The 25,782-nt window shown below is 41.4% G+C and overlaps 2 protein-coding genes across 2 annotated transcripts; both read left to right on the plus strand.

Moving 5' to 3' along the window:
• Positions 1-5,411, plus strand: notum2 (notum pectinacetylesterase 2; the record flags this gene model as incomplete). The annotated part of the gene is made up of 11 exons (XM_084081109.1): positions 1-293; positions 574-626; positions 1,196-1,291; positions 1,453-1,513; positions 1,643-1,752; positions 1,897-1,999; positions 2,444-2,632; positions 2,900-3,000; positions 3,683-3,830; positions 4,247-4,294; positions 5,105-5,411. The coding sequence occupies 11 exons, from the start codon at positions 1-3 to the stop codon at positions 5,409-5,411; spliced, it is 1,509 nt and encodes a 502-aa protein (XP_083937235.1).
• Positions 5,412-8,497: 3,086 nt separating this feature from the next.
• On the plus strand, positions 8,498-15,066 carry rps15a (ribosomal protein S15a). The gene is made up of 5 exons (XM_084073565.1): positions 8,498-8,514; positions 9,526-9,667; positions 9,823-9,902; positions 10,565-10,650; positions 14,931-15,066. The coding sequence occupies exons 2-5, from the start codon at positions 9,535-9,537 to the stop codon at positions 15,022-15,024; spliced, it is 393 nt and encodes a 130-aa protein (XP_083929691.1). The 5' UTR covers positions 8,498-8,514; positions 9,526-9,534; the 3' UTR covers positions 15,025-15,066.
• Positions 15,067-25,782: the final 10,716 nt, after the last annotated feature.

The raw sequence follows: 25,782 nt of genomic DNA on the forward strand, positions 1-25,782 counted from the left end.
ATGAAGATTTTGGGCCAGGTAGCTTTCCTGCTTTTGTTAGGGGCCATCTGTTGTCAGAACAACCGCAATGCCAAATCTAGTAGCAAACCCTCTAGGAGAGTGGTCAATCAGCCAGCTGATGCTGTGATTCAGCCTTCCTCTGAGGACAACTCTCATCCTCGACCTGAAGGAGCACCTGAGACTGGAAGAGAAGGCAACCCTGGAGCTCGACCTGCTGGACAACAGTCACATGATATGAGACTGCACTTCCTCAAGAATACCCAGGTCACTTGTAATGACGGAACAGCAGCTGGGTAAGATGCTCTAGCTCTCTTACTGTCTCACATCCCTTCACCATACACATAGCCCTTTGCTAAATACACCCAGCGGATGAATTATGAAACACTTGCTATCTATGTGAAAAAGAAATCCTCAATATTTTATGTAATGGACCCTCAAGGGTCTATTTGGTTCCCTTTGTAAACTTTTACAATGAACCCTGAGGTTTTCTCTGCGATACAGTATGTCCATACATAGTTCAGTGCATTCACCTTCCACTCATTCCTGTTTATTTGTGGTTCTGACGTTCTGCAGGTTCTACCTAAAGGAGTTCAGAGGAAGCCGACGGTGGCTCTTATTTCTGGAGGGTGTGTATTTAAAAACCCATCTGCTTCATTTGGTTCCTAGAGGTCAGCTTGTTTTTGACATGATGCCCCCACTGGCGTTTTGACGGGTGGTCAGCTTGTTTCTTTTTTCACCTTTTTGGTTTTTGCCTGTCACTTTGCTGGACGCGGTTTGTGCTTTAACATCATGCATTAGAATTCTGTGGGAGGAGAAAGGATCACAGCATCTCTGCAAAACGTTCCTGGCCCATCACCTCCCTTTCTGAGCCGAGAGTTCTGTTCATCATAGTAATATGTAATTGTACTGCTTTAAAGGTATTTTGCCAAGTTATATTCAGACATCTTGGATTTTGATTTAGATTTGGGATGATCTCACACAACTTAAAAGGCACTGCTACTTTATAAATCAGATGTCAACAGTTTGGCAGTTAACAACATCAGTCCTTTTTTTTTTTTAACCCTATGTGAATGGTCTTGGTGTGTTCTACCTTCAGTCCTTTCTACATTTCTCATAAACATACACAATGAGCTAAGAAGGAGGTCTCCCTCTCTGTGCCGGATGTGAAGGGCTAATATTAGTGTTTCATTTTTAGGTGGTTGGTGCTGCTACAACAGAGAGACCTGTGATTCCAGGTACCAAAATATACCTCGACTCATGAGCTCATCGGAGTGGCCCCAAACAAGAGCAGGTCAGCCTTTTTAGAATGTGCCATCAGATACATTTCCCCAAGGCTGTTTGTTATCAGATGTGCTCATATAGGTCACATGTGATTTGTTATTGTTTTGCCCATGCAACGACCAATAAAACAAAGTTTGCTACCTTTCAACCTCTTGATTATTTGATTTACAGGAAGTGGGATATTGTCATCCCAAGCTGAGGAAAACCCCCACTGGCACAACACAAATATTGTGTAAGTAACTCCATGTCCTGTTCAACTGCATGCTTGATAGTGACAACAGGAAGTGACACCTGCAGGCTCCACTTTGTGTTGTGCTGGAACAAGCTCTGGACTGACAAGCGAATGCCTCCATTTGCGCAGATTCATTCCATACTGTTCTAGTGATGTATGGAGTGGTACAGGACCTAATCCAACGCCTCCACGACCGCGCCAAGGAAGAGACAAAGACAAACAGAGAGATGCTAGTGGAAGTAAGATGCTTCTGCATTGAGACATGGAGTCCTTCAGAAATAAACCATATTGCAATATTGTATCTGAACCTGCCTTGGCAGAAGATGATGTATTAGTGAAGCATATTTTCTTTAGTTGATGTCTGTGTTGTTTTTTCATCTTAGTTGAATACACCTTCATGGGATCTCTTATCATCCATGAAGTCATCCAAGACCTCATCCCCAAAGGAATCAAGCAGGCCAAGGTTGTAATGCTGACTGGCACAAGGTGAGCTCTCTTCCTCTCTCACTCTCTTCTGCAGCTGACTACAGCATTTGGACAGAGACCTAGAATACCCCCCAGCCATAACCCAATTTCTGGCGCTATTCCATCCCTCTTCTGAACATCTAAATGCATAACACTAACCCAGAGAAGCTCTGTCTATTTCAGGCACATCCTGCTGCCAACTATTAAGATGTTTACCATCAACTGTGGACAATGACATACAGGTCTATTAAAGGGCCTTACCCTGCAATGTTGAACATTCTTCCTGAGTTAGCAACATGTTTTGTGCTACAACCTGTCGTGAGTCCACTGTTATGTCAGACTGCAAAGCTACTTAATTCTCACTGCCCTGCTTTCTGTTGGCATGTAGGATCCATTTTGGTACCCAAAGCTAAAATGTTGCTCCTAAGTCAAACTGTTCACTGGGTTTTCTTGTCTCTTCTGCAGTGCTGGGGGAACAGGTGTCTTACTAAACATCGAGAAGGTGGCCAGTCAGCTGCAACAGCTTGGTGCAGAGGCTCAGGTCCGAGGCCTGGTGGACTCTGGTTGGTTTCTGGAAAGTAAACGGCAGAGAGCACCCGACTGCCCCGCGACTGTCTCCTGCTCGCCTGAAGATGCTATCAAAAAGGGACTCCGGTAAAACCCAACTAAACTCATCCTCTTGTACAGACAATCACATTGTAAAAAGAGCATGTACATGACATGTAGAGTTTGAGATTACCAAATTGAGTTATAATGCACTCATCTCATGATTCTACCTTGCCGTGCTGAAGTAGTTCATAATGATAAAGAAGGCCAGTTGCTGTATGTCCTCACGATCTGTCTCCTTCAGTTTAGCTTGTGAACTAGATGTGCTATAAAATCGTTCATTTGTCATCAATGCTGTTTTTACTGTTTTCTCAGGCTATGGAATGGGGTTGTGCCCAATAGGTGTCGGCAACTCTACAAGAGAGGAGAGGAATGGCAGTGCTTCTTTGGACACAAGCTGTACTCTACCTTGACCTGTGAGTGCTTGCCAGCTAGAGCTGATAACATTCAGTCATTGTACAACAAAGTATATATCAGGCTTGATAGACTTAATTAATACTTTGTCGTACGGTCGTGTCGCATGCCGAAAATAACTGATTACCAACTAAAAACTTTATGGCTTTAAAGGAGTAGTTCACCCAAAAAAGTACTTATTTTCTATCAATTACACCCTATGAAGCATTGAATTAATGGAGATTTTTTTGTCGCATTCCTGAGCCAAAAATGTTATTACCGACGGAAAGATCCTAATGTATCCGTTGGGAGACTCAAAGGAGTCTCTTTGAGTCTCCTACCGGAAATACATCCGGTCATCAAATTTTTGGCTCAGGAATGCGTCAAAAAAATAAAAATCTCCATGAATTCAAGGCTTCATGGGGTGTGTAATTGATAAAAAATAAATCATTTTTTGGGTGAACTATTCCTTTAAATGGACTGAAGTTGTCACTCATTATGTTATACAAAACCACATAACCCTTGACTGACATTTACTTCATTTACCCACGAGCTAATTTTCTCCCACACATATGATAGACTGCGTCATAGCTTGTCTTGTATATCACAAATTCAATCTCCAAACCTGTTGTAGATTAGTGACAGATATATATGCTTGTACCATACTACATGTCAGCCTATGTGTGCTCTCTGGGTTCCCTGTAGCCCCACTGTTTGTTGTGCAGTGGCTGTTTGATGAGGAGCAGTTGAGAGTGGAGAACATCTACTTGGGAGCGCAGAGCCTGTCAGTGGAGCAGTGGACCTACATGCGGAACCTGGGCAGGGAGATCAAGAACTCCCTCCGAGATGTGACGTATGCTTACAATTATTTTGAACTGGCCTTTTTCACAGATGGATAAAAGGCAGCTAAGGGTATATCAGTCCTGGGCATGTTTCATTTAACTGTTATGGATTAACTGCTTCACGCTGGTGCACAGAAACACCTAAATTAATCAGGCAGTGCCTATAATTAATGTTACCTTCAGCTGCCAGTTACGTATCTGTGAAAAAGTTCGATTGTTAATAATAACATATCACCAGATAGCCTATCAGTAACTTATAACAAGCTAGTAAAGATGAGTGAGTTGCAATTTAGCATTGACAAAAAATGTTGATGTTTTGCAATTCAATGATGCATCTGTTGAGTAAAATCAAGGAGGGAAAAGAAAATCTAATGTACTGTATACTACTGCCGTCTCTTCAGGAGTAGTGTTGTGTGTGTTTTTTCAGGGCTGTGTTCGCTCCCTCCTGCCTGTCCCACACATTGATCACTAAAAGGTAAGGAAGGACATTTGACTCCTGTGACTCTGAAAAGCTCTGACCCCACCACCCTCCATTTATCCCCATCTTTCTCCTGTGGCCCCATCTCTACCCAGTGAGCTCATGCTGCTCCTTCTGCTAGCTCGTTCATCAGGCCACATTCTGCATGTCACTGAATGCCATTTCACACTTTCACTAACCCCTGAGATACCCTCAAACACACGCTTGCAGGCACACACGCGCACTCACGCACGTGCACGCACGCACGCGCATGCACGCACGCACGCACGCACGCACGCACGCACGCACACACACACACACACACACACACACACACACACACACACACACACACACTCCCATCCAGATGGACATGGCTGGGTCAATGCCAGTGCTGGGGGTGGGGGGGGTCTTAGCTATGTTTAAAGGACAGGGTTACGTTGGGGGTGTGTTATTACTGAAACATACATTCATTTATGGGAGCAGCAGCCTACCCAACGATGGTGTAGGTCATTTCACAGTTTTGTAATCTAATCCACATCTACAATGTTGGTTATGGTGGTGTCAGGAGATCAACCAGGTGCAACTGGGAAACAAATTAAGACACAGGCTGCCAGGTTAAACTGTAAAGCCAGTGAGAAGATATATTCCTTATGATAATAGCAGCAGGCTCATCTTCTTGTTTACTATAACCATCTTTACACCTGCTACTCCGCCCACTCTTCCACCTGCACTGCAAAATCCTGAGTGCTTTTATTTTTCACTTTCAGCATTGGTCTCCTTCATCCTCCCATCACTCTCTCATTCCTTTTTCGGTCTCTTTTCAAGTAACTGGTTGACTTTCCAAGTCAAAGGCACCTCCCTGCCACGAGCCCTGCAGTGCTGGGACCGGAGTCTCCAGGACGCCAACCGCAACAATAGGACTGTCCTGAAGGGGTGTCCCTTCCACTTGGTGGACACTTGTCAATCGCCCCATTGCAACCCTACCTGCCCTGCCTTGGTGGACCAGGCCACACAGCAGGAGCTGACCCTTGTCCAGATGTTAGTGGCAATGGGCGTAGACCTCCAAAGGTTGGGCCTCAACCCCCAAAGAGATGTAGGCTCTCTGGCCAGTGTGGTCAGCAATGGTGGTTAAGACTTAAGGAGGGAGCAGTTGAAGAGATAGCCATGCAAAGGCTTAGCAGAGAATAACATATGTTGGAAATTATAATGTAACCATAGAAGTGATACAGATATCTGGTTACTAATTATTTTGCGATCAGCATTCCATTGTCCTCCATGCCACTCTTACTTAGGTGACTGGACTGGTGGGTAATTTATGTCACGAGATCTGGGTCTAAATGGTTTGACTCATGGCGACCTCTGCTGGACACATAGGGATAGAGCTCTGGTTTTAAAATCTGAGGTGTGCCTGGTGTACTGATTGAAGTTTCCAGTTCTTGTAGATAAACAGATATCATACTTCGTCAGCACACATTCATCCTAATCACCCTTCATGGAGATTCAGCTTCAGAGTATAATGATGGAGTTGAATTATTTTTCTGCTTAGAGGCATCAGCAGTGGCATGACCATTGTGGTATAGTTTCAGCCACTGGCTCATACATTATTGTGTGTGTGTGTGTGTGTGTGTGTGTGTGTGTGTGTGTGTGTGGGGGGGTGTGTGTGTGTGTGTGTGTGTGTGTGTGTGTGTGTGTGTGTGTGTGTGTGTGTGTGTGTGTGTGTCCGTCCGTCCGTCCGTCTGTGTGTGTGTGTGTGTGTGTGTGTGTGTGTGTGTGTGTGTGTGTGTGTGTGTGTGTGTGTGTGTGTGTGTGTCCGTCTGTCTGTCTGTCTGTCTGTCTGTCTGTCTGTCTGTCTGTCTGTCTGTCTGTCTGTCTGTCTGTCTGTCTGTCTGTCTGTCAGTCTGTCTGTCTGTTATGTGCATGTAAGACAAGGCAAAGTTGATTATACAAAAGGGTAACTAAATGAAAAGTTATTGCAATTCTTCAAGACCGTATCCCTTTTGATAACTGACTTTCCTTTTGTTTTTTTTAACGCTGCAGTTATCACTGCTCAGCTGTGTGTATCTTCATTTTAAAATGAATGGATATTATGTGACGATTTGCAATGACACAATACAGAAAATATATGTATTTGAGGTCTTGATTTTTTCCAACATTTAAATGTCATGCAATAAAAAAAATATATACTGTATATAACCAGTGTAATGCTGTGAGCTTACATTGTAGTTTCCCTTGCAAGATTGAGTTGTTGCTCATGTTGACAAATGCAATAAAATATTGGATTAGCCCCACCATTTATCGTATGATTTCTTTCATGAAATGTATACATTTTGAATGGAACAATAATAGGTTTAATGTGAGTGGGTACAATGAGAGGGTTCATATATACAGCTAGTTTTATTTTATTTTATAGTAGCAGAATGTGTGTTTTGTTAACACTTTAATACTGTCGTCCCAATTTTGGGCATGTCATTACATTAGGCAAAAATAAACAAATAAAATAAAATCTTTCAAAAATAGCAGATACACAATCTCACATCTCATCACATCGAGACTTTGTAGTTAACTGGTTAAGTAACATCTATTAATGAGTAGTTGCAAGTCAATACCGTCTATATTGCATACTTTTAGCAAGACGGGACCGTACCTATGTTCCCCGGGTCCTATGTTCCCCGCTTTCCTAGGGAGAGCGGGGAACATAGGACCTAACCTAAACCTAACCCGAACCCTAACCTTAGTGGGGGAACATATAACCCGGGGAACATAGGGATGACCCCCCTTTAGCAAGACTACAATGACTGTATACCCAGACAGCTGAGAATGTTCTGTGGGAGCCCCGCCAACCCCCTTTCATGTTTTCACAATACACAATAAATTAAAGGCTTCCTCACCAGGCACTAAATCCCATTGACAGTCTCTGCAGTTCATCCAGAAAGCTGGAGATGTCCCATTATTTTTCCTTTTCTTTGTCTTTATCTACACATGCCTCATGACTGCTCTTCATTAATTGCCTGCCTCGGTCACATCATTTAATATATGAGTTGGAGTACAATTATTGTTAGTACCATGACCCTTGGATTCTCTAATCAATACATTTAAAAATACATATATATTATTATTAGTTAAAACGATACATGTTCTCAATCTCATAATTCGAACATATTACTGAGGTGCTCTGGATAAGAGTGTCATCTATATCCCCTCCTCATTGCTAGATGGTTCTCAGAAATGAACAGTTGTGTTCCTCTTGTTAAAATTACTTATCTTTTAAGAAATAGGTTTGACACATTTTTGAAGATTTGGCAACCTTATTTGGTTTATATGGAAACGTCCCTACCTGTATCAGAGATGTTATAGGTTGTTATTTACAGCTATCTCGGACTAGATCTATTATTTCTTGAAGCTACTTAATGTCTATACAGAAGATTTGTCTCTTCTTGTTGTTATATTTTATTTTTTGTACCTTTTATTTCTGTTGATGTTTTGATTATGTTTTATCTGTGCTGTCCTTCATGTATGTGCGAAGGGGGGAGGGAAGTGGGTGGGTTGTATGTGTACTTTTGTGAAAAATGTTAAATGAAATAGAAAAAGAATATATATAAAAAAAGATTACACACACACACACACACACACACACACACACACACACACACACACACACACACACACACACACACACACACACACACACACACACACACACACACACACACACACACACACTATTTTAATCTGTGTGTATATGGTAGATAGATAGATAGATAGATACATTGATACATACTCTTGGTAGTAAATATAAAATATATTATATATATATCATCATCACCATGATGCAGCAATGGTCCTTTCTTGTACATGTCTCAACCACACCGACCACTAAGAGCGCTGTGATTTTACCAAGATGTGCTTGAAGATCACATTGATTGACAAAGCATGAATAGTTCACATGAAGTTGTAAGGGCAATTTTGTCAGTGTCACTCTTAAAATCCTCAGACGTTTGACACATGTATTAAACAACACATTTAAAATGTTTTTTTATTTTTTTAATCGACCAAATCATATAAGTAAAACGTCGCTGCGTGATAATAATAAAAACGAGAGAACATTTCTCGGCACGCATGAACTACAAATGCATGCATGATACATGTTGGTAATCACGCCTTGACGACTCTTGGATTTTTCCCATATTGCACTGCGAAAAGATACGACTTCCTCTTTCCGCCATATTGCAGAACCGGTAAGGTCCCTTTTTGGACTGTCATCGTCTATCCTTTAAGTATCTAAGTCATCTATATGTTTACTGGCCTATTTATGTGATCAAATTGAAGCACAACTATACAGTAACGAATCTAGGTGATTATTGCCGTGGTCACGTAAATACATTAAGCGATATTCTAGGTGCAAAGATTCACGTCGCTAGTCCCATCTCCCTGGCCTTGGGACGCTGTGTGATTACAGCGCCTCGCTGGGCGCTCATAGCTAAAGAGGCTCACTATGAAAACCAAAGCTATTAGAAGCAAAACGCTTACTTCCCATTTGTCCTTTCGGTACAGAGTTACGTGTTATTAGCAGATTTTTTTTCCCGGTGACGGCCAACTGTCTGTATCGTGCTAATTAGACAGCGAATGCTAACGACGTAACTTAGCTTTAGCCAGAGAGACTGCCTTTCTGTTCAAATGGCCATGCTTGCTCTGGTTCTGGACATAAATGTTTGAACGGCGTTCGTCAAATTATTGCACTTCGTTTTAGAGCCATAACTCGTTTGACTTTCAATGTATCAAAGCAACTGTGATGGATAGTCGGTGAACATCAAACCGAGCATCCGTCTACACGACATGCTATCAACAGGAAAACCTTAACCACCTCATTATGTGTGACCAGAGTCACATCAGGGCTCTATTCTGTTACTGTGGGGAAAGCTTTTGTTGAAAATAGCCGATCGACAAGCTCGTTGTGATCTTGTAGATCTGCTATTTTCTGTGAAAGCCTTGCACCGTAAGGATGCTGGGGTTTAGGTCGTTAAGCAATCGCAGACCTTATATATATACAGTACGCATGAGCAAGTAACATGTGCATTTTGTCATGCTATGTAATGTCAATGCTTCTAAATGGTCAAATGCATCCTAACCCAATATCAGAATTCTTGTTTTTATAATAACGTTTCGGAAACTAGGCTGATTAGTCACAGTATATGTATGGTTAATGTCACCTGAATCATTCTGAATGTCTTATCTTTGTTTTGTCACAGGCATCAATCATGGTGCGCATGAATGTTCTCGCGGATGCGCTTAAAAGCATCAACAATGCTGAGAAACGTGGGAAACGTCAGGTCCTCATCAGGCCGTGTTCTAAGGTCATTGTGCGCTTCCTCACCGTCATGATGAAGCACGGTAAGAGTTATGGACATTGGACTATGCATTTCATTTGGCTTCAGGCATCACTACACACTTAAGTGCATGCCCATCCGTTTAATTGTAATCTGTCAGCTGTCAATGACTGTCATATTTCAGATTTCTGATTAGAACTTTTGTTTTGGCTCTTCCAGGGTACATTGGAGAGTTTGAGATCATCGACGACCATAGAGCCGGGAAAATTGTCGTCAATCTCACAGGCAGACTTAACAAGGTATTGCAATTGTGTGATTGTTGGCAACAAGTTTTTAAGCAGTGTAAAGAGAAGTGGAGAAAAAAATCGTTGCCTCAATGAAATTATTTGTTTTAGTTAGCCATGGCAATTGCATATGTTTATTTTCATGTTACACATTATTTGTATTACAATTATGGAGGAGTTTTTTTTTTATCAGGTCAAAGTGCACTTTAAATGTTTTTTGTGTGGTTTGAGGGATTGCTTTAATTTTAAGTGGACAACAGTGCCTACATTTAAAGTATGGGTTATACTAATATAGTGGGCAACTCTGGAGTGAGTTTCATTCACCCATTCATACAGACATTTACACAAATATAGGAGTTAACTATGCAAGGCACCTAACTGCTCATTTGGAACAGGTAAGGTTTCAGTGTCTTGCTCCAGAATACTGACACAAAGCCAGGAGGAGCCAGGATTGAACTGAGAACGTTCTGACTCAGACGGCCACTGTAAGATTAGTGTTGAGTGATTTAGATATTTTAGACTATATAGCCAACGAGAGTTGGTTCACTTTTCAGTTAATATGATGCAATTTAACAGAATGACTGAAACATGCACTTTTCAGCTGTTTTCCACGACTGAACTTAAAGCTCTGTTTTTAAAAACCAAGAGTGTAATCCAGTATTATTTTTGTGTTCCAGTGTGGCGTGATCAGCCCACGTTTTGACCTCCAGCTGAAAGACCTGGAGAAGTGGCAGAACAACCTCCTGCCCTCAAGACAGTTTGGGTGAGAAACCAAAACAATAAAGTGCAGTTTGTGGGGTGCATTATGAAATTGCATAGTCATATGGTATAGTGACAAAACATGGTATTTCTGTAAAATAAAACTTTGATGCGGCATTGCTTGTTTACCTGCTTCTAATGGAAGATGATTGTGTAGTGTAGGGTGGATATTCAAGTGGGAAGTTGAATGGGTCTCCAATAATGTATTGTCTTTGATCTCAAAGGGTTATTATGGTTAATTTCATGCATGTCTAACTGATGAAAATCAAACAAAATCCTGAATTTGATCATTATAGATATTGATTGTACGTAAATTGGAGCGGTAGGCTGTGCACAGGCCGAGACAGTTAGGTCATTAGAAGTAGACTTGGGAGTAAAAAATATGTACTACTTGCTATTGTCTGTTGGCCAGCAGCAGGCATCAACAACTTGTGGAATTTTGATCTATATAGCTATTTTTACATCACTATAACAAACACTGTTGTGAATTAAGAGGAATCGTCTATTTCAGTGATTGCGCAGTTAATTGATGGCACAGATAATCACGTTCAGGTCCAGTCAGTGTTGTATTGATTTCAACTCAGATTTGTTTTTCATAACAGCATTTTAGCAAGGTACGAATGGTTGAATCTGAGTGTTCAACTTCACTGGCTCAGTGACGTCTTGAGTTCCATGTTGTATTATGACATGACTTGATGGGTTGACTTCATCTAAATGAACAGATCTGGTCTTAGTATCATGATGGGTACGTTTAAACATATTGTTACACCCCTCCCCTAGTAAAGAATTCTCTAATTCTAACCATTGTGCCTACCATGCTTTGATTTAGTGATGTTTTTAAAAGCTTCACTGAAATAATGGAATATTGTAAATGTAAGCTGGTTCTTAGTAGAGATGCCACGATCCGATTAACAGATCGGATATCGGCCCGATATCCGCTAAAATATGTATCGAATCGGATCGCAGGAAAATGACCGACTAAACGCTGCGATTAAAACTTTTCTGGAGAGGTTATGTTCTCCAAGTCTGTTTGGGTAATATCACTTGATCAATCCTTTTTTAACATTTAGTTTTAACATAAAAACAGTAATAAAAAGTAAAGATAAAAAGCGCGGAGCGTGGACCGCGGTCGTGGCCGCGCGCCACATGTTGTACGGGCTGACACATGCAAGCAACACAGAAGTGTGCAGCGCGTCCTTATCAAGACTCCATTAACATTCTCCGTCACTGTCATCCACACAAGTTTATACCTTGTGACTGTTAAGTTATATCACCAGCCGACCAAACAATACGATTTGAAACGCAAATGACAGATTCTGGTTGAATTAACAACACTGGCTTTTGCGACGCAAGCCTCTCTCGCAGTGTAAATCAGGGGACAAGGATTCGTCAGTGACGTCACATCATCGACGAATCCTTGGTACGTTTATGCCGTTCTACTTCCGTGTCGCATAGCAGTGACATTACGGTCGAATCCTTGGAATCTTGAGCCTAGCCTTTCAACGTGTGTTTACATCCATTTTGATTTTTTCCACGCTCGCGCTAATGAAACACTAAACAGGATTATCATTTCATGTCAACTTTCAAGTACAACTATCAGAAGATGTAACTCAGGTAAAGTAATGCGTCACTCTGCAAGTTTAACTAAAGTTTTCCACCTGTACAAAGTCATTTCTGATAGAGTCAGACGTTCACCAATAGGCTAATAATACAAAATAATGATTTTATAATCATCCTTTCCGTGTCTATATATCGCCATTTAAGGCAATGATATAACATTATGTAGTGATTTGATAACATATACATTGCAGCCACCAAGCCAGTCAATGAGTTTTGGTGATGAGCGCCACCCCCCGGACAAAACCGAACCATGCCGGTCCGTGAACATTTTATGAACCTTCAGCAGGTCCGTGGTAACAGAAAGGTTGGGAACCTCTGGTGTTAATCATTAACCCACAGGATTTATTATTGTCAGTCTTATTAAAAAAGACAATGCCTACATAAAAGGGAAACTTAGATGGCGTCTTTTGCAACATAATAGGCCTAGCTGTCCATAGGCTCTTTACACAGATGGGGAATCATTTGGGATAAAAGAGAAAGTGATTCAGACACGCAGCAAAATGCTTTTCTTTTCTTTTTTCTGAGTGGTGTGCGGAGCGACGTGCGCGGGGGGGGGGGGTCAACATGAGATAGACAGTATGGAGCAGTGCTTCTCAAACTTTTTCATGCCAGGGACCCCCAAATTGATATATATTTGGCCGTGGACCCCCATCTGAAAATACTTTGTGCCAGGGACCCCCAGAATAATAATAAATACATTTATTTGGATCTGCACGAATCTTCAAGATTTTTCAAAAATGGCAGATCTACAAGCTCATGAGCTTGCAGATCTGCTATTTTTGAATAGCCAAAGTATAAAAGGACCCCTTGGGGTCCCCGGACCCCACTTTGCGAACCACTGGTATAGAGACTATTATGTGCCGGAACGGAATTAATCGGAATCGGTTTTGATGCTGCCAAAAACCTTGATCGCAGCACCTCTAGTTCTTAGTCTTGTCTTTATTATAATGGCCACAAACTTGTAGAATTTTCCACATGCCACAAGAAGACTGGTATTTCTTTCAGAGACTTGACAATTGCTGAGGGGCACATGTTATTTGGTAACTGTAAATTAGGCCTTTTCTGTTTTGCGTTTATATTTTGCTTGTCATTTTTGCTTAATTTCCATATTTACATTTAAATTTGATGTTGAGAAAAGAGAATGACCTGTAACATGGTCAATTCTCCACTCACTATAACGAGCAATGATTACTAGCTTTAATTTTTTTGTGGGAGAAAGACACATTTCATTGATGTTTCTACAGTTATTCTAACCGAATACACACTTCTAAAATTAAGGGAATGCTCAGAAAACAGCCAAAACTGTTTTTGTCATGTGACGAAGGGTCTGAATCGCCAGTAATCATGTCCTGGTTTTGTCAGAAAAAAGGCCCAAGGAAGCCTCGGATTGGCTGGGTTGTGCCTGGCTGTGGTTGGTCTGAGGTCCTTAGTTAGTCACTTCATGTCTGTCATACAGTTTTGTTTAGGTTTCTTGTTTTAGAGGTGGTCCTTAACCACTTCATATAGTTGTTCAAAATGTTACATCTTTCTAATCGATCAGCTATTGAGACTAATGGGTAGTGATGTCTTTTCAGTACTTATTTTTCTGTGCTGTCTGCTGAGGTACAAAACGATAGCAAGTCCACCCTTTTCATCACTTGTCTGTAGTGATTCTGTGCCATCTGTAATTATCTGCGATGACATTTTGTGGATTTTAGGGGCCTGATGCTTAGGGTGAGGTTTCTAAGGTGTGTACATGTATTGCGTATCTACTGCCATCGCTGACCAAATGTTACTATTGCTGAACATTTATACCGTTGCAACTTATGGACAAAACACAGTTATTGTGTTAAAGGGTTTAATTTGAGATTGAACTGTCGCTAAGCATAGTTATCCTAATTTTGACGTTGTTGTTGTTTTTTGGAGTTGATAATAGCTTCATACAAATGGGTTTATGCACAACTATTGCTTTGTGGAGTATCTACATACATTCTGCAGGAGGAGTTGTAAATGCCACATTTTAAAATGACTACAATAATTTAAGTACTTGATGGACAAACAACCCAATATTTTGGTACAGTAAAATATTTGCAGCCATCAAAAGTCTTTTCCATTACTTTGACCACTAAGGTTGTTGACGTGCACATTTCTTCCATCACTTAAATCATTTTGTTCAAATTCCTAAAGCTTTGCGCTTTAAAGGAGCGTGTTTAGTCAGTATATTTAAGTTGCGCAATTAGAGAACAGAAATATAAAGTTGTGGAAATAAACTGATAGAAGGCTGCATTGGGTTATTACAAAATGTAGTTGTAGTTGTTTTTGACAGGACAAAGAATCTGAACTTGAAAATAAAGGTTATACAAGGAGAACTTGCAGACCCAAGGCCACATTATTTAAAATGGCACATACCAGAATTGTTAATTTAGCAAGATGTGATTGATAATACAGTAAGCTGTGGGAAATATTATGAAGGGTCATTTGGGCAAAGCATTTACTTTGTTTGTGTTGCAGTTGAAGTCTGATTTATACCGGTTGTGCATTGTCTTGCACCCAAAATAGCAGATTGTGAGCTTGTTGATTTGCTGTTGTGGGTGCGTGACTCCAGAAAAATGAGATTTGGATCAACAGAAATGTAAAAGAGGAAGTAGACCATACCTTAATGTATTTACCTCTGATCTCTTGCAGATACATTGTGTTGACCACCTCAGCTGGCATCATGGACCATGAAGAGGCCAGAAGGAAACACACAGGAGGCAAAATCCTTGGATTCTTTTTCTAAATGTAAAGAACTGTTCAAATAAATCAAACCAGGGGAATTGTGTTCTTGTCTGCTTGTCTACTTATTTCATATCCAGGAATGGATGAGATGGCTGTGCGCAAACTACTTTTTCCTCCTTTAGTGGTTAAAAAGTGGCTTTAACACTACCAAATTTGTTTCATTTCCAATAGTGTATTCCACAATTTGCATCAGCCCTACTGTTGCTGGTAGACTTGGCATTTTAGACATGTTTTACCAAGTAGAAACTCTAGTGCACAGGGAAAGCGATAGGAAATGGACCCACAACTACTCTGTATTTGACTATTACATTGAAGCCTAATCACCATTTCTCATGCTATTTTGACATATTGAGTCGTAAGTGACCATGTTAATGTATTAACAGTTCTGTCCTGGTTTTGAATGGACAGCATGAGACCTAAGAATTCAACTTCTAAAAACTAAATTGAAAAAATGCTTTAGGTTTTTGACTTCAGACACATTAAGTTCTACCGCAATGTTACTTTGTGCTCAGATCTCATGTAAGCATCAATCGGTCTCCCAATGGCTATTAAAAGCTACACCTTTGCTACTGTACAGTATATGGACACACACTTGTGAAAAGCCTGACCTTCTGTCCCCTTAAATCTTATCTCACCAATGTGACCTTCCTCTGAGATCCTCTATGTAAAAGTTATCCTAAACCCTTGATTTAACCACCCAGTTCATATCTGACTGTAGAGGAAAGGTAACAGCCTGTTAACGCACAGACTGTCCAAGTGTTCTATGTAGGCTAAGTGCACAGAGACTATCTGGACTCCCTCATGGGTTCACAGCACTAAAGTGTTACCTTGTAAAGGAAAACACTTATGCTTCTGTTATGAAGCCGGTAGTGAGGTATATGAAGAGAATATGCAGCATGAGTCCTAAGAGATTCACTGTTTACTGCGAATGACAACAAAGCCTCAGTCTAAATGGCCACAAGATATTAACTTTTGCTTCAAAATATCTTACCGAAAACAGCAGCTCTGTGTTCTAATAGTAAAATAGAGGCTTACTCAAATGTACTCCGAACTGTTGGATCACTTCTACGGAAGTGGGAGAGGTCTTTGTAAACTAGATCAAGAGAAATGACACTGATCCTTTTTGCCACTTTTAATGGTTTGTGTCAGCTGTCAGTGTCACCCTACAGCTGAGAAACAACAACCACCTGAAACAGAAAATCTGACCTCCTTGAGTCAGATTTTGTGACTGTGCTTGTGGGGCATCATGGCTTAATCAAAGTTTTAGCAGACCCCAGTACTCTGCACCTATGTAAAGGATCGTTCAAAAGGTTTCCTTTTCATGATGGTCTCAGATTTATCATCTTGTCCTTTGTGTGAAATTTGAAAATGACTACTATCCATGTAATGTTGAGCTGTCTTGGATGTGTGTGGAAGAGTCTGGGTTTAGGTCTACACTGTAGTTCACACAGTGAACACTTGAGGGCAGTAGTGATTTCTCTAATGAAGTCCACAGATCTAGCTGTCCTCAAGATCTGGTCCTCCTACTGTATTCAACCCCTTTTGGTTCCCTGACTGCAAGACTAATTATGATTGATTCGGAGATAACAGAATTAATAATGGAATAGTAGCAAAAGCTTGAAATGTGAATTCGGCTGTAAGAGAGAAATTTCTTTTTACTCAGCTTTGCATTGTCCTCTGCCACCATGAATCAATTTGCAGGTCACTGTGAAATGGGCAAGAAAAACAAAGAGAATCAGAAAAATTGATAAGGAAAAGTAAAACGTGACTTCAAACAGCCAATTTAAGTGTGGACTATTGTTTGTAGCTTATGAGAGCCTGGGAAACCAAACCAGTAGGCTTGTACATTCTACATTTGAGTCCAGGATCGTTCAGTAATCAATGCAGCTCAGTCAGACTTCCCTGTCTCCAATGAGAAAATGAAAATGTTTTCACCTTCATTGCATACTGTCTTCTGTCCCCATAAATCATTTTACAGTCAGTGTGAAAGGAGGTAAAAAAGAAAAGTGGAATCAGAGCAAACTTGACTCCTTCAGTGACTTCTGCATTGGCGCATCAAGTTGTAGCCTAAATGGATTTTTGATTATCAAACGATCCTACAAAAAAGAAAAAGAAAAGCCTCTGTATTTGCCAAATATTTAATATATCCAAAATGCATTTTAGATCTGGGAGGTCTGCATTGGGGACACATTCCATACCATCTGATCAAGTCTCACATATGTATTATTTCCTGTGCAGGTGCTGGATGGGAGTGTGTTTTGCATTGGCTGGCAGGATAGACATGTCATTTATTTGACCACCTATAGTGCTGCTTTGGCAGACACCCCCTATCTAAAGACCTGAGGAAATTCTAGAATAAATGTTGACCAGCGGAGAACATCTCAGGGCTGGGAAAAAGATATGAAAATGTAGGCTATCTATTGAAGAGGGAGAGCTGGATGGTTGTCTCCCTGACAAGAATGCGCCCACACATTCCAAGGTGAAATAGAGGGCTGCTGTACGTTGTCATATGGTCATTTCACAGATACCAAGCAAATGCACTTATCTCCTGTTTTTCACACTGTGCCCTATCTCTGTGTGCATGCCTTATTTACTAGGGCAAACCAGGGAGGTAGGAAGTGTGAATGTGTGTGTGTGACTGTGTGTGTGTGTGTGTGTGTGTGTGTTTGAGAGAGAGATAGAGAGAGATAGAGAGAGAGCGTGGGTGGGGGTGTTGTGTGGTGTTGGTGGGGGGTATTCAAGATGTGGAGGAGCCTGGTGTGCATGATGAATGAGATAGTTAGAAAGCAGTGAATTTATGGATGTGAATGCAGCCATCCATCCTGGCCTGCAGTCCTGGCTGTCCTCAAGGGCATTGTACTCCTCCGGGCCCCACCTGAGCTGGTTCATTGGGGATCCCACATCTGCCACCTATGTAGATGTTGCCCGGGTCGTCTGGGAAAAACACCATCACCGCAAGCCCACCCTCCTTCCTACATGTTAAACAACGATTAATTAACAGGCAATGAACACAAGCTGCTAACGCACGTGTAATAATAATAAGGCCAAGAGGTGCCAGCGAGAGATGGCCTCTATAAATTAAGCCTCTCATATGCCGGCTCACCTTGAGCGTTAACAGTGCATTCTGACCTGTAATGTGGATGATGATGTATGCCCTACGGTAAATTAGAGGTTGAGAGGAACTTAGTGTTTTGGGCCAAGGTAATTAATGATGAGAAAATAAAGGGTTTCTTTATCCCAGACAGACAACCTGCGTTCCGTCACATCGTCATGTCACACCATGTCACATCATATATATCACCTTTACACTAACTACACTGTAAAATCTTGAGACCAGTGAAGGATAATCATTATTAGCCCTTCTATAGAAATGTGTCATGAAGCGGTTTCCATCAACGGTTCCCCCAGTGTTTCCTATATTAAGGTCCTATTCTATGCAGTCATTGCCTCTGGCTTCTGTCTAGTAAGATCCAGCTAAGAATTTCATATTCACAGGAAGTGAGTCATCTTCTTTCATGTCCTACCTTTTTGCCTTACTTCAATTGCAACTGTTTTCTCTCATGCACTCTGAACACAATTTAGCACATGACATAATTTTACACATACAAGGACAAAAATAAATAAAACACCCACAAGGACAAGAATTCTTGTGGGTGTTCAAATCAATTTAAATTCAATGTGGTTTATTGACATGAATGTGGCTATGAATATTGTATTGCTATTAAGGAATAAGACATGAATAAATGCAAATTCATCAACAAATAAAGAGACAATAGCAGAATACCGTATATAATAACAAATGCTGTGTGTGTGTGTGTGTGTGTGTGTGTGTGTGTGTGTGTGTGTGTGTGTGTGTGTGTGTGTGTGTGTGTGTGTTATTTGAAATACTATCCATGTGTGCTTGCTTATGTTATTATCCGTGTGGACATAATTTGTGTAGAATCAATAGACTCCATTGAATAGAGAAACAATGAACAAAATCTCATATCGATTTTGAAGAAACAGGGTATTCAACGGTATTTAAGTATATATAAGTATAACAAATTATCGCTTACCTAACCCTAAACCTAACCCTAAGGTACGTGGGGAACATAGAACCTGGGGAACATAGGGATGACCCCCACACGCAGAATCGCAGTCTGCTTCACTATTCAAACATAGATAGCATGTTGCTTTTACAAAATAAAAATGTAATTCCACCGTAGCTTCCACTCCTAATTCTCCCATTACTCAACCTCCAATGTCTACATTTATGAGCCTCATTATAGAAGGCCCTCATGCAGATCATAACTGAGATAAGATTTTGCATTTAAATAAGATGTTTCTGAGAGTGCTCTCTGTTGGTGTGTGTCGACGGGGTGAGGAAGGTACTGGCAGCAGCTGTAGGACCCAGCTAGGGGCCTCCAGCCAGGCTGTGCAAGACGTCAGACCCAGCTGGGGCCCGGCTCCAGTCGAGGTCACGGTTTGTTCACAGCCTCCATAGCAGAAGTGCCCCTGCTTAGTCTCCAAATCACTCATGTGCCTGAAGATGATGGCACAACAAATCACTCCACACTTTTACGTGATTAACACATGTTTGTAGTTGGTTGAGGGACAGGTGTGTACAGGTGTGTACTCAGATAGGTGTGTGTGTGTGTGTGTGTGTGTGTGTGTGTGTGTGTGTGTGTGTGTGTGTGTGTGTGTGTGTGTGTGTGTGTGTGTGTGTGTGTGTGTGTGTGTGTGTGTGCGCGCGTTGGGTTGAGTTGAGTTGTGTTGTGTTATGTACTGTATGTGTATGTATGTGTGCACGAACACCAGATGTTCCTCCTTATCTTACATGTCATGGATGCCTCATGCATTCAAAAATACCTGTGAATGAAAGATGTATCCACTTGTGTGTGTATAATTAAGTGCACACACAATTGTGGTCATGGGAGTGTTTGGGTGCACTGAATTATCACACAATTAACACATCTTCATTTTCATTTTCATTCCCTCCCTTTTTTTGACTCATTGTTTTCCTTCAGAGGGAAGCAGTTTTATTTTCAGCATCACATCACGGTTTCCCTTTTTCTGCTGAGAGTGTTGAGCAATTCTTGCTTTCATCATAATCGCATCATTCCAGCCTCTCTTGATATTTTCTGTATTTCATAAGACTCTGCTAGTACACAGCTAATACCTCAGTGTTAATTTATTCATTTGTAACTCAGACCGTGTAGCCTACAAATGTAACCAAATGTGTTAATCACAAATGTAACCAAATGGACCCTTACAGGTCCATTTGGTTATATTTGTGATTAACACAGTTAAATAAATTGACTAGTCTTTTGAAACCTACCTGTATATTCCAGGTGGAAAGGGTTATTATGGGTGGTGGCGGTGGTCCAGACAGGATTTCCCGCCTCTTCCCTCTGCTCAGCGGCCTCCATATTGATTTGATTAGTTGCTAATTAAAACTTGGCAGGCCAAGCTGGGCACAAAGGAGATCGCTCAATTAGCGGGGTGTCAAGGAATCTAATTCTCTCTCTCTCTCTCTCTCTCTCTCTCTCTCTCTCTCTCTCTCTCTCTCTCTCTCTCTCTCTCTGTTATCTGTCTGTCTCTCTCTCCTGCTCTATTGCACATCTCCATTCTGCTTAATGAGTGTAGAAGATGAGGGAGAGAGGGGGAAAGGGGGGATACCTCTCTAAGGATAAGGATCTGACTCTCTCAACAAGCTAAGAGCATCCAGCCCTGTAATCCCTGTGCTAATCTTTGCTTAAAGATGCAGTTAGTATATCTTAATGAAAGCAGTGCCAGGCACCCCTTGACCTAGAGGTGACATACTGTAGGCCAGCCACATAAGAACTATGCACAACCACTGATGATCATTTGGGTTAGATTTTGTGGCAGAGATGGATCACCTTAACCACTTACGCGATACACTTTGTTGACCGGAGTCCCCCAGGGGTCTATACTAGTCCTTCTCCTTCTTTCCTAGTTTACACATCAAATCTCTTCTCCCCAGAATAGTGATGCTAGGGTTCATGTGGTTAAAGATGCAATGAGCAAGTGACAATATCAGACTGCATCTGCAAGAGAGCTCTGTTACAGCCTATAAGAAGAACCCTACAGACGATTTCACCAAATTTGGGAATGGCTTAATCATCTGTCCTCAATGTCCACTGAGAAATACTTGCACGATCTGGTCTAGGACTTTGCTTCACAGAAGTTAAGAAGAAGGCTAAAGAAAGTTCCCTACCGGTCCATTTGGTTACATTTGCACACTATCAGAGTGTAGTTGTAACTAACATCAACACACAGGTGAGTTTACTGTTTGTCATTGTCTGTCATATGCTGCTGATTCATTCAGCCCGTTGCTGTTGTTTTGGGTCCGAAGGCTGGGTGACAATAAATCAAGTGCAGTATTTTTGGCTATGGAATGTAAGGCTGATGTCAATCTACAGTATGTCCTTTGCATTGTGACTGCTATTGAACGTTTTGAGATGTGGCAGTGTGGCTGTTGTATTGGTTTTCTTTTGTCATAATTCCTTTCCTCTCCTCTCCTTGCCATAGAAGTGAAGTTTCTCATGCTGTTTTCTGTTACCACTTGGCTGCTGTTGTGCTCTCTCTTATACATTACATGCTGTGCAATGGATGGCTATGTTTTTTAGGAATTTACTTACTACTAGTATTTACTTACTACTGTAATTTCTGTGTACTTATTTATTTCGTAGCCTGCACAGGGCTCAATCAGTGATGATGATGTGTATGATTGGAGCCACTGGCTGCTCGTTGCATGCCTACTGACCATCTTCTGGCTAAAGAACCAAGCTACTGTAGGAAGTTGTGTCAGATTGAAGCCTGTATAGAAGCTGTCTACACCAGGGGTTCCCAAACCTTTTAGCTCGAGACCCAAAAGAGACGTTTTATATCTTCCCGGGACATAAACTAGTGAAATTAGCCAATGTACAAGCTAGATTGGATATTTTCACTACTTCCCAAATGAATTTCTTTTTACAATTATAGAATGTTTTTGACGAAAAAAGGGATATTTACTCGTAACCCATAAAAATGCGCCCGCGACCCGAAAATGGGTCCCAACCCACTGTTTGGGAAACACTGGTCTACACAACCAACAGAGATGACAGGAAGATGGTAAATGTTGATGGATGGATCTTGTTCAAGGCATTCAAACTGTTCAATTAGTACTATTGAGCTGCTGTGGCTACTGGCGGATGCTTCCTCCCCCATGTGTCATTATCCATTGATGCTAGGTAGGCTATTATGACAAATTAAGTTATTGTACAACCAGTGTTGAACTCCTTATTAGTTTATGAAGTACGTATCCTTAGGTTGTTTCAATATATGATCATATAGAAACCACATACAGCTAAGTATTTCATGCAGATACTGTCCTTTTCGGAAAGGAAGGGTTGGTGTCGTGATTGTATGACTGGGATTATTTGTTTATTTTGTTATCAGCAGGACTTTTGTCTACTTTGCATACAAAGGTATCAAGACTTTTAAGAAAGAGCGTGGCTGAATTGTATAAATCATAATGTCTGGCTTACTTAAAATAGGTAGTGTATCGTCATACTTACGTTCTTTATTAAAACACCATACCATACTGGTGGTCTTGTCATGTTTAGCTCATTGAATATGACTCATAGTATGACTAGTCGTCTGTCCCTCCCGAGTCCCAGTCATCCTAGACTCTTCTGCCTCCTGGCTTCCAAGCTGTGGAATGATACTGTATGTAACATGCTCAATACAGTTGCATGGTTATTTTTTGTCAAAGTTATGTCATCGTAACGACTTAATGAATTGTAAAGCGTAAATTGATTTGAAAAGTCTAGCCGAAGATAATCCCTCGAGAAAATACTAATTTGCTAATTAAATTCAAACATCTTTGTCCAACATTGTCTCAATTATTCAGATAAGTTTGGTAATGTTTATATGACAGTGGACAAAATGTGAACAAACACAAATTCTAAAAATAAAGCAATCTAGAGGAAATGGTCTAGGTTTATGTACAATATAAGGCCTGAAGCTGTGGAAAGACATTTATTGACGGTGGTATGGTCCTTCAAGCCTACATCTGCTAATGAACAACTCACAATAATGAATATACTCATGAACATTTAAGAGTTTGCAGTGCATCTTCTTCTCCACACACACACACACACACACACACACACACACACACACACACACACACACACACACACACACACACACACACACACACACACACACACACACACACACACACACACACCAGCTCTCTTAAATGTCCATAGAACTCCATCTGGCTGTCATCATCTTCTGCCTGCTGGCAAACTGGACAGGGCCTGCATTCATTAGTCTCCTTCATACTCTTATATAATATTTACAAGCAGAGGTTTATGTGGCTGGAGAGACTGGGTCCTTCCACAGGCCAGCAATGAAGACTGGCAGGGGCCCTGCATGCAGGAGAGCTGGCTAGCTTTGTACCTGATTGACTGTGGCTTTTATACCCATTCTATAAGACACCAGCCTCCCTAATGCCAAGGGTTGCCAGGTGTGGGTGCCAATGGCAATCGCTCACAGGCTGGCACTGATTAGCCCTGGATGGATTGATCTGCCGGCCTGAATGGCATTGTGGTTTATGTTGTGCAAAGTCGGCTAGTGTGTGGTATCTGGACGCACTCGATGAGGATATTCCCCTGACATGAATGAGAGAAGAACTCATCTTCTTGTTCACATAACAGGTCTTCTACAGAGGCTTGTAACAGCCTTGTAAGTCAACATTATATACCTCTTACTCAATGGTATTTACTTCAGCAATAATACAGTCTCAGATTTGTGATGAAAGGCTGAATCATCTATCTCAATATATACAGTTGCGTAGTGGTTGGACTTCCGGGTTATCTGCAAAGGGGCTGAGTTTGGACGTTATCGTTTCCGTCTTATTCTTTGTGTGATTCTTTTTCTCTGCTAGGTTATGTTCTAGCAGACCACATGTCCAATTTCCTTCAAATGTTGCCTAAAAATGGATCATGTCTGGAACCTTTGGATAATGTACTTTTAATTGTTCATTAACACTTGTATTCCTTCTTTGGCCCATATTTTGCCTCGGTTGCGAACTATTCTATCCTTCTTCTTCATGTACTTTCCGCCACAATGGATGCCTTACGGCACTTTGCTGCCTCCCACTGGTCGGGAGTATAACGCAGGTTCACACGTGCAATCTTCTTCTAATCCAGGTTGTTATTAGTACACATAGCTTAGCTCAAACAGCTTCAACATCAACTTCTCATGGCTGTGGGAGCGAGCACACATCCCCGAGTAGCACAACGGACCAGAGCGGGACCCCCGCGCCAGCGAATGCTTCGCTGACCCCCGTGAAGCATTTGCTGGGGGTCCGACCTGCCTAACGGCTGTGGACAGAAAGTTCTCTCTGTAAATCACAACGTGTGAAGCCGTGAGAGTGTGTGTGTGTGTGTGTGTGTGTGTGTGTGTGTGTGTGTGTGTGTGTTGCAACTGTCACCAGGCAGACATCGACTCATAGGAACACACGCCTTGCCCACGCATAACTAAAAGTCTGCAAATATTTTGAGTGTGTACACTCTGCGCTCATCTGTTGTGCGGCTCTATTGTTGCATCGCGTTTGTCATTAAATAATGTAGCCATGTGCATGCCCACAATAATTGTAATAATCCTATATATAGCCTATATTCTAGGCTACTAGATGTGAGGGCCGCGTAGTACAAGTGCCAATTTACTTGGGCTATACCTACGTCTTAGTCGACTCTGTGTAATGCATTTGAATGTCAGGGACATTTAAAGTCTTTCTGGGGGTGCCTCACCATGCAAGTCTGAAACGACTTGAGTGAGAAAGTGTGAATGTGTTAGGAAGTGAAAATGTGTGATCGAAAGTATGAGAGAGGAGCTGTGGGAGTAGATTAATAGGTATGAAAAACGGTGCCAAAGGAAGGAGAGAAACTACAGACTGACAGTGTGTGTGTGTGTGTGTGTGTGTGTGTGTGTGTGTGTGTGTGTGTGTGTGTGTGTGTGTGTGTGTGTGTGTGTGTGACAGAGAGGGATGGGGACATGTACAGGTTCTGGTAATGAAGGACTGATAAGTCCCTATTTCCTGGGCCTGGGTTAATTGTGCCTACAGATAAAGGGTAATAAATTGTCAGAGGGTAATGGCAGGAGCCTGGGCTAGGTCCTGTTCCACATTCATCATGACTTGCTGGGCCTGCAAGTGAGGGAAATAGACAGTATTGAAGAGAATAACCTGGCTGGGTCTGGGAGAAAGTCAGACTTGGGCTTCAGATAGATAAAAGGCTAAAAAACAGATCTACGGCATGACACGTTCTTCCAGTTGAAAATCAGTTACTTCCGTTAATCAACATGGCCTTACGATAAAGTATACAATAAATGAGACTCAAAGGAGAGGCACATAAGGCTGCTGGATGTTCCTGCTGGGTCTGGTTGGAATGGAGGGAGAGAAAGAAAGCAAAGAGCAGAAGTCAATCCCTGAGTTTGGTGTAGTCAGGTGACGAAGGCAGGGTTCCACTTATAATCTGAGCTTTGTGGTAGTCTTTAAAGTAACTTACATTAGGGGCGGAGATTGATAAATAGATATATCATACCCTAACGGCAGAGATGCTCACAAGTAATGTTTTGCAAGTCCAAGTCTCAAGTCTTTGAGCTAGAGTCCAAGTCAAGTCTCAAGTCTCTTTTGGTTGTAATAATGAGAGTTCTATCATCTGATGTCATCCGGCCTGATTGGAGAAGCTTTATAGCTAAAGGT

The sequence above is a fragment of the Gymnoscopelus microlampas genome (assembly GCF_963454915.1).
Source record: "Gymnoscopelus microlampas genome assembly, chromosome: 2".
NCBI classification, from domain to species: domain Eukaryota; kingdom Metazoa; phylum Chordata; class Actinopteri; order Myctophiformes; family Myctophidae; genus Gymnoscopelus; species Gymnoscopelus microlampas.

What these genes read in the sequence shown, in the direction of transcription:
- rps15a (XM_084073565.1), top strand. Translation starts at nt 9,535, where the DNA reads ATGGTGCGCATGAATGTTCTCGCGGATGCGCTTAAAAGCATCAACAAT. An exon ending in TCACAGGCAGACTTAACAAG is followed by an intron (nt 9,903 to 10,564) that starts GTATTGCAATTG and finishes TTTGTGTTCCAG; the next exon opens with TGTGGCGTGATCAGCCCACG. An exon ending in CTGCCCTCAAGACAGTTTGG is followed by an intron (nt 10,651 to 14,930) that starts GTGAGAAACCAA and finishes GATCTCTTGCAG; the next exon opens with ATACATTGTGTTGACCACCT.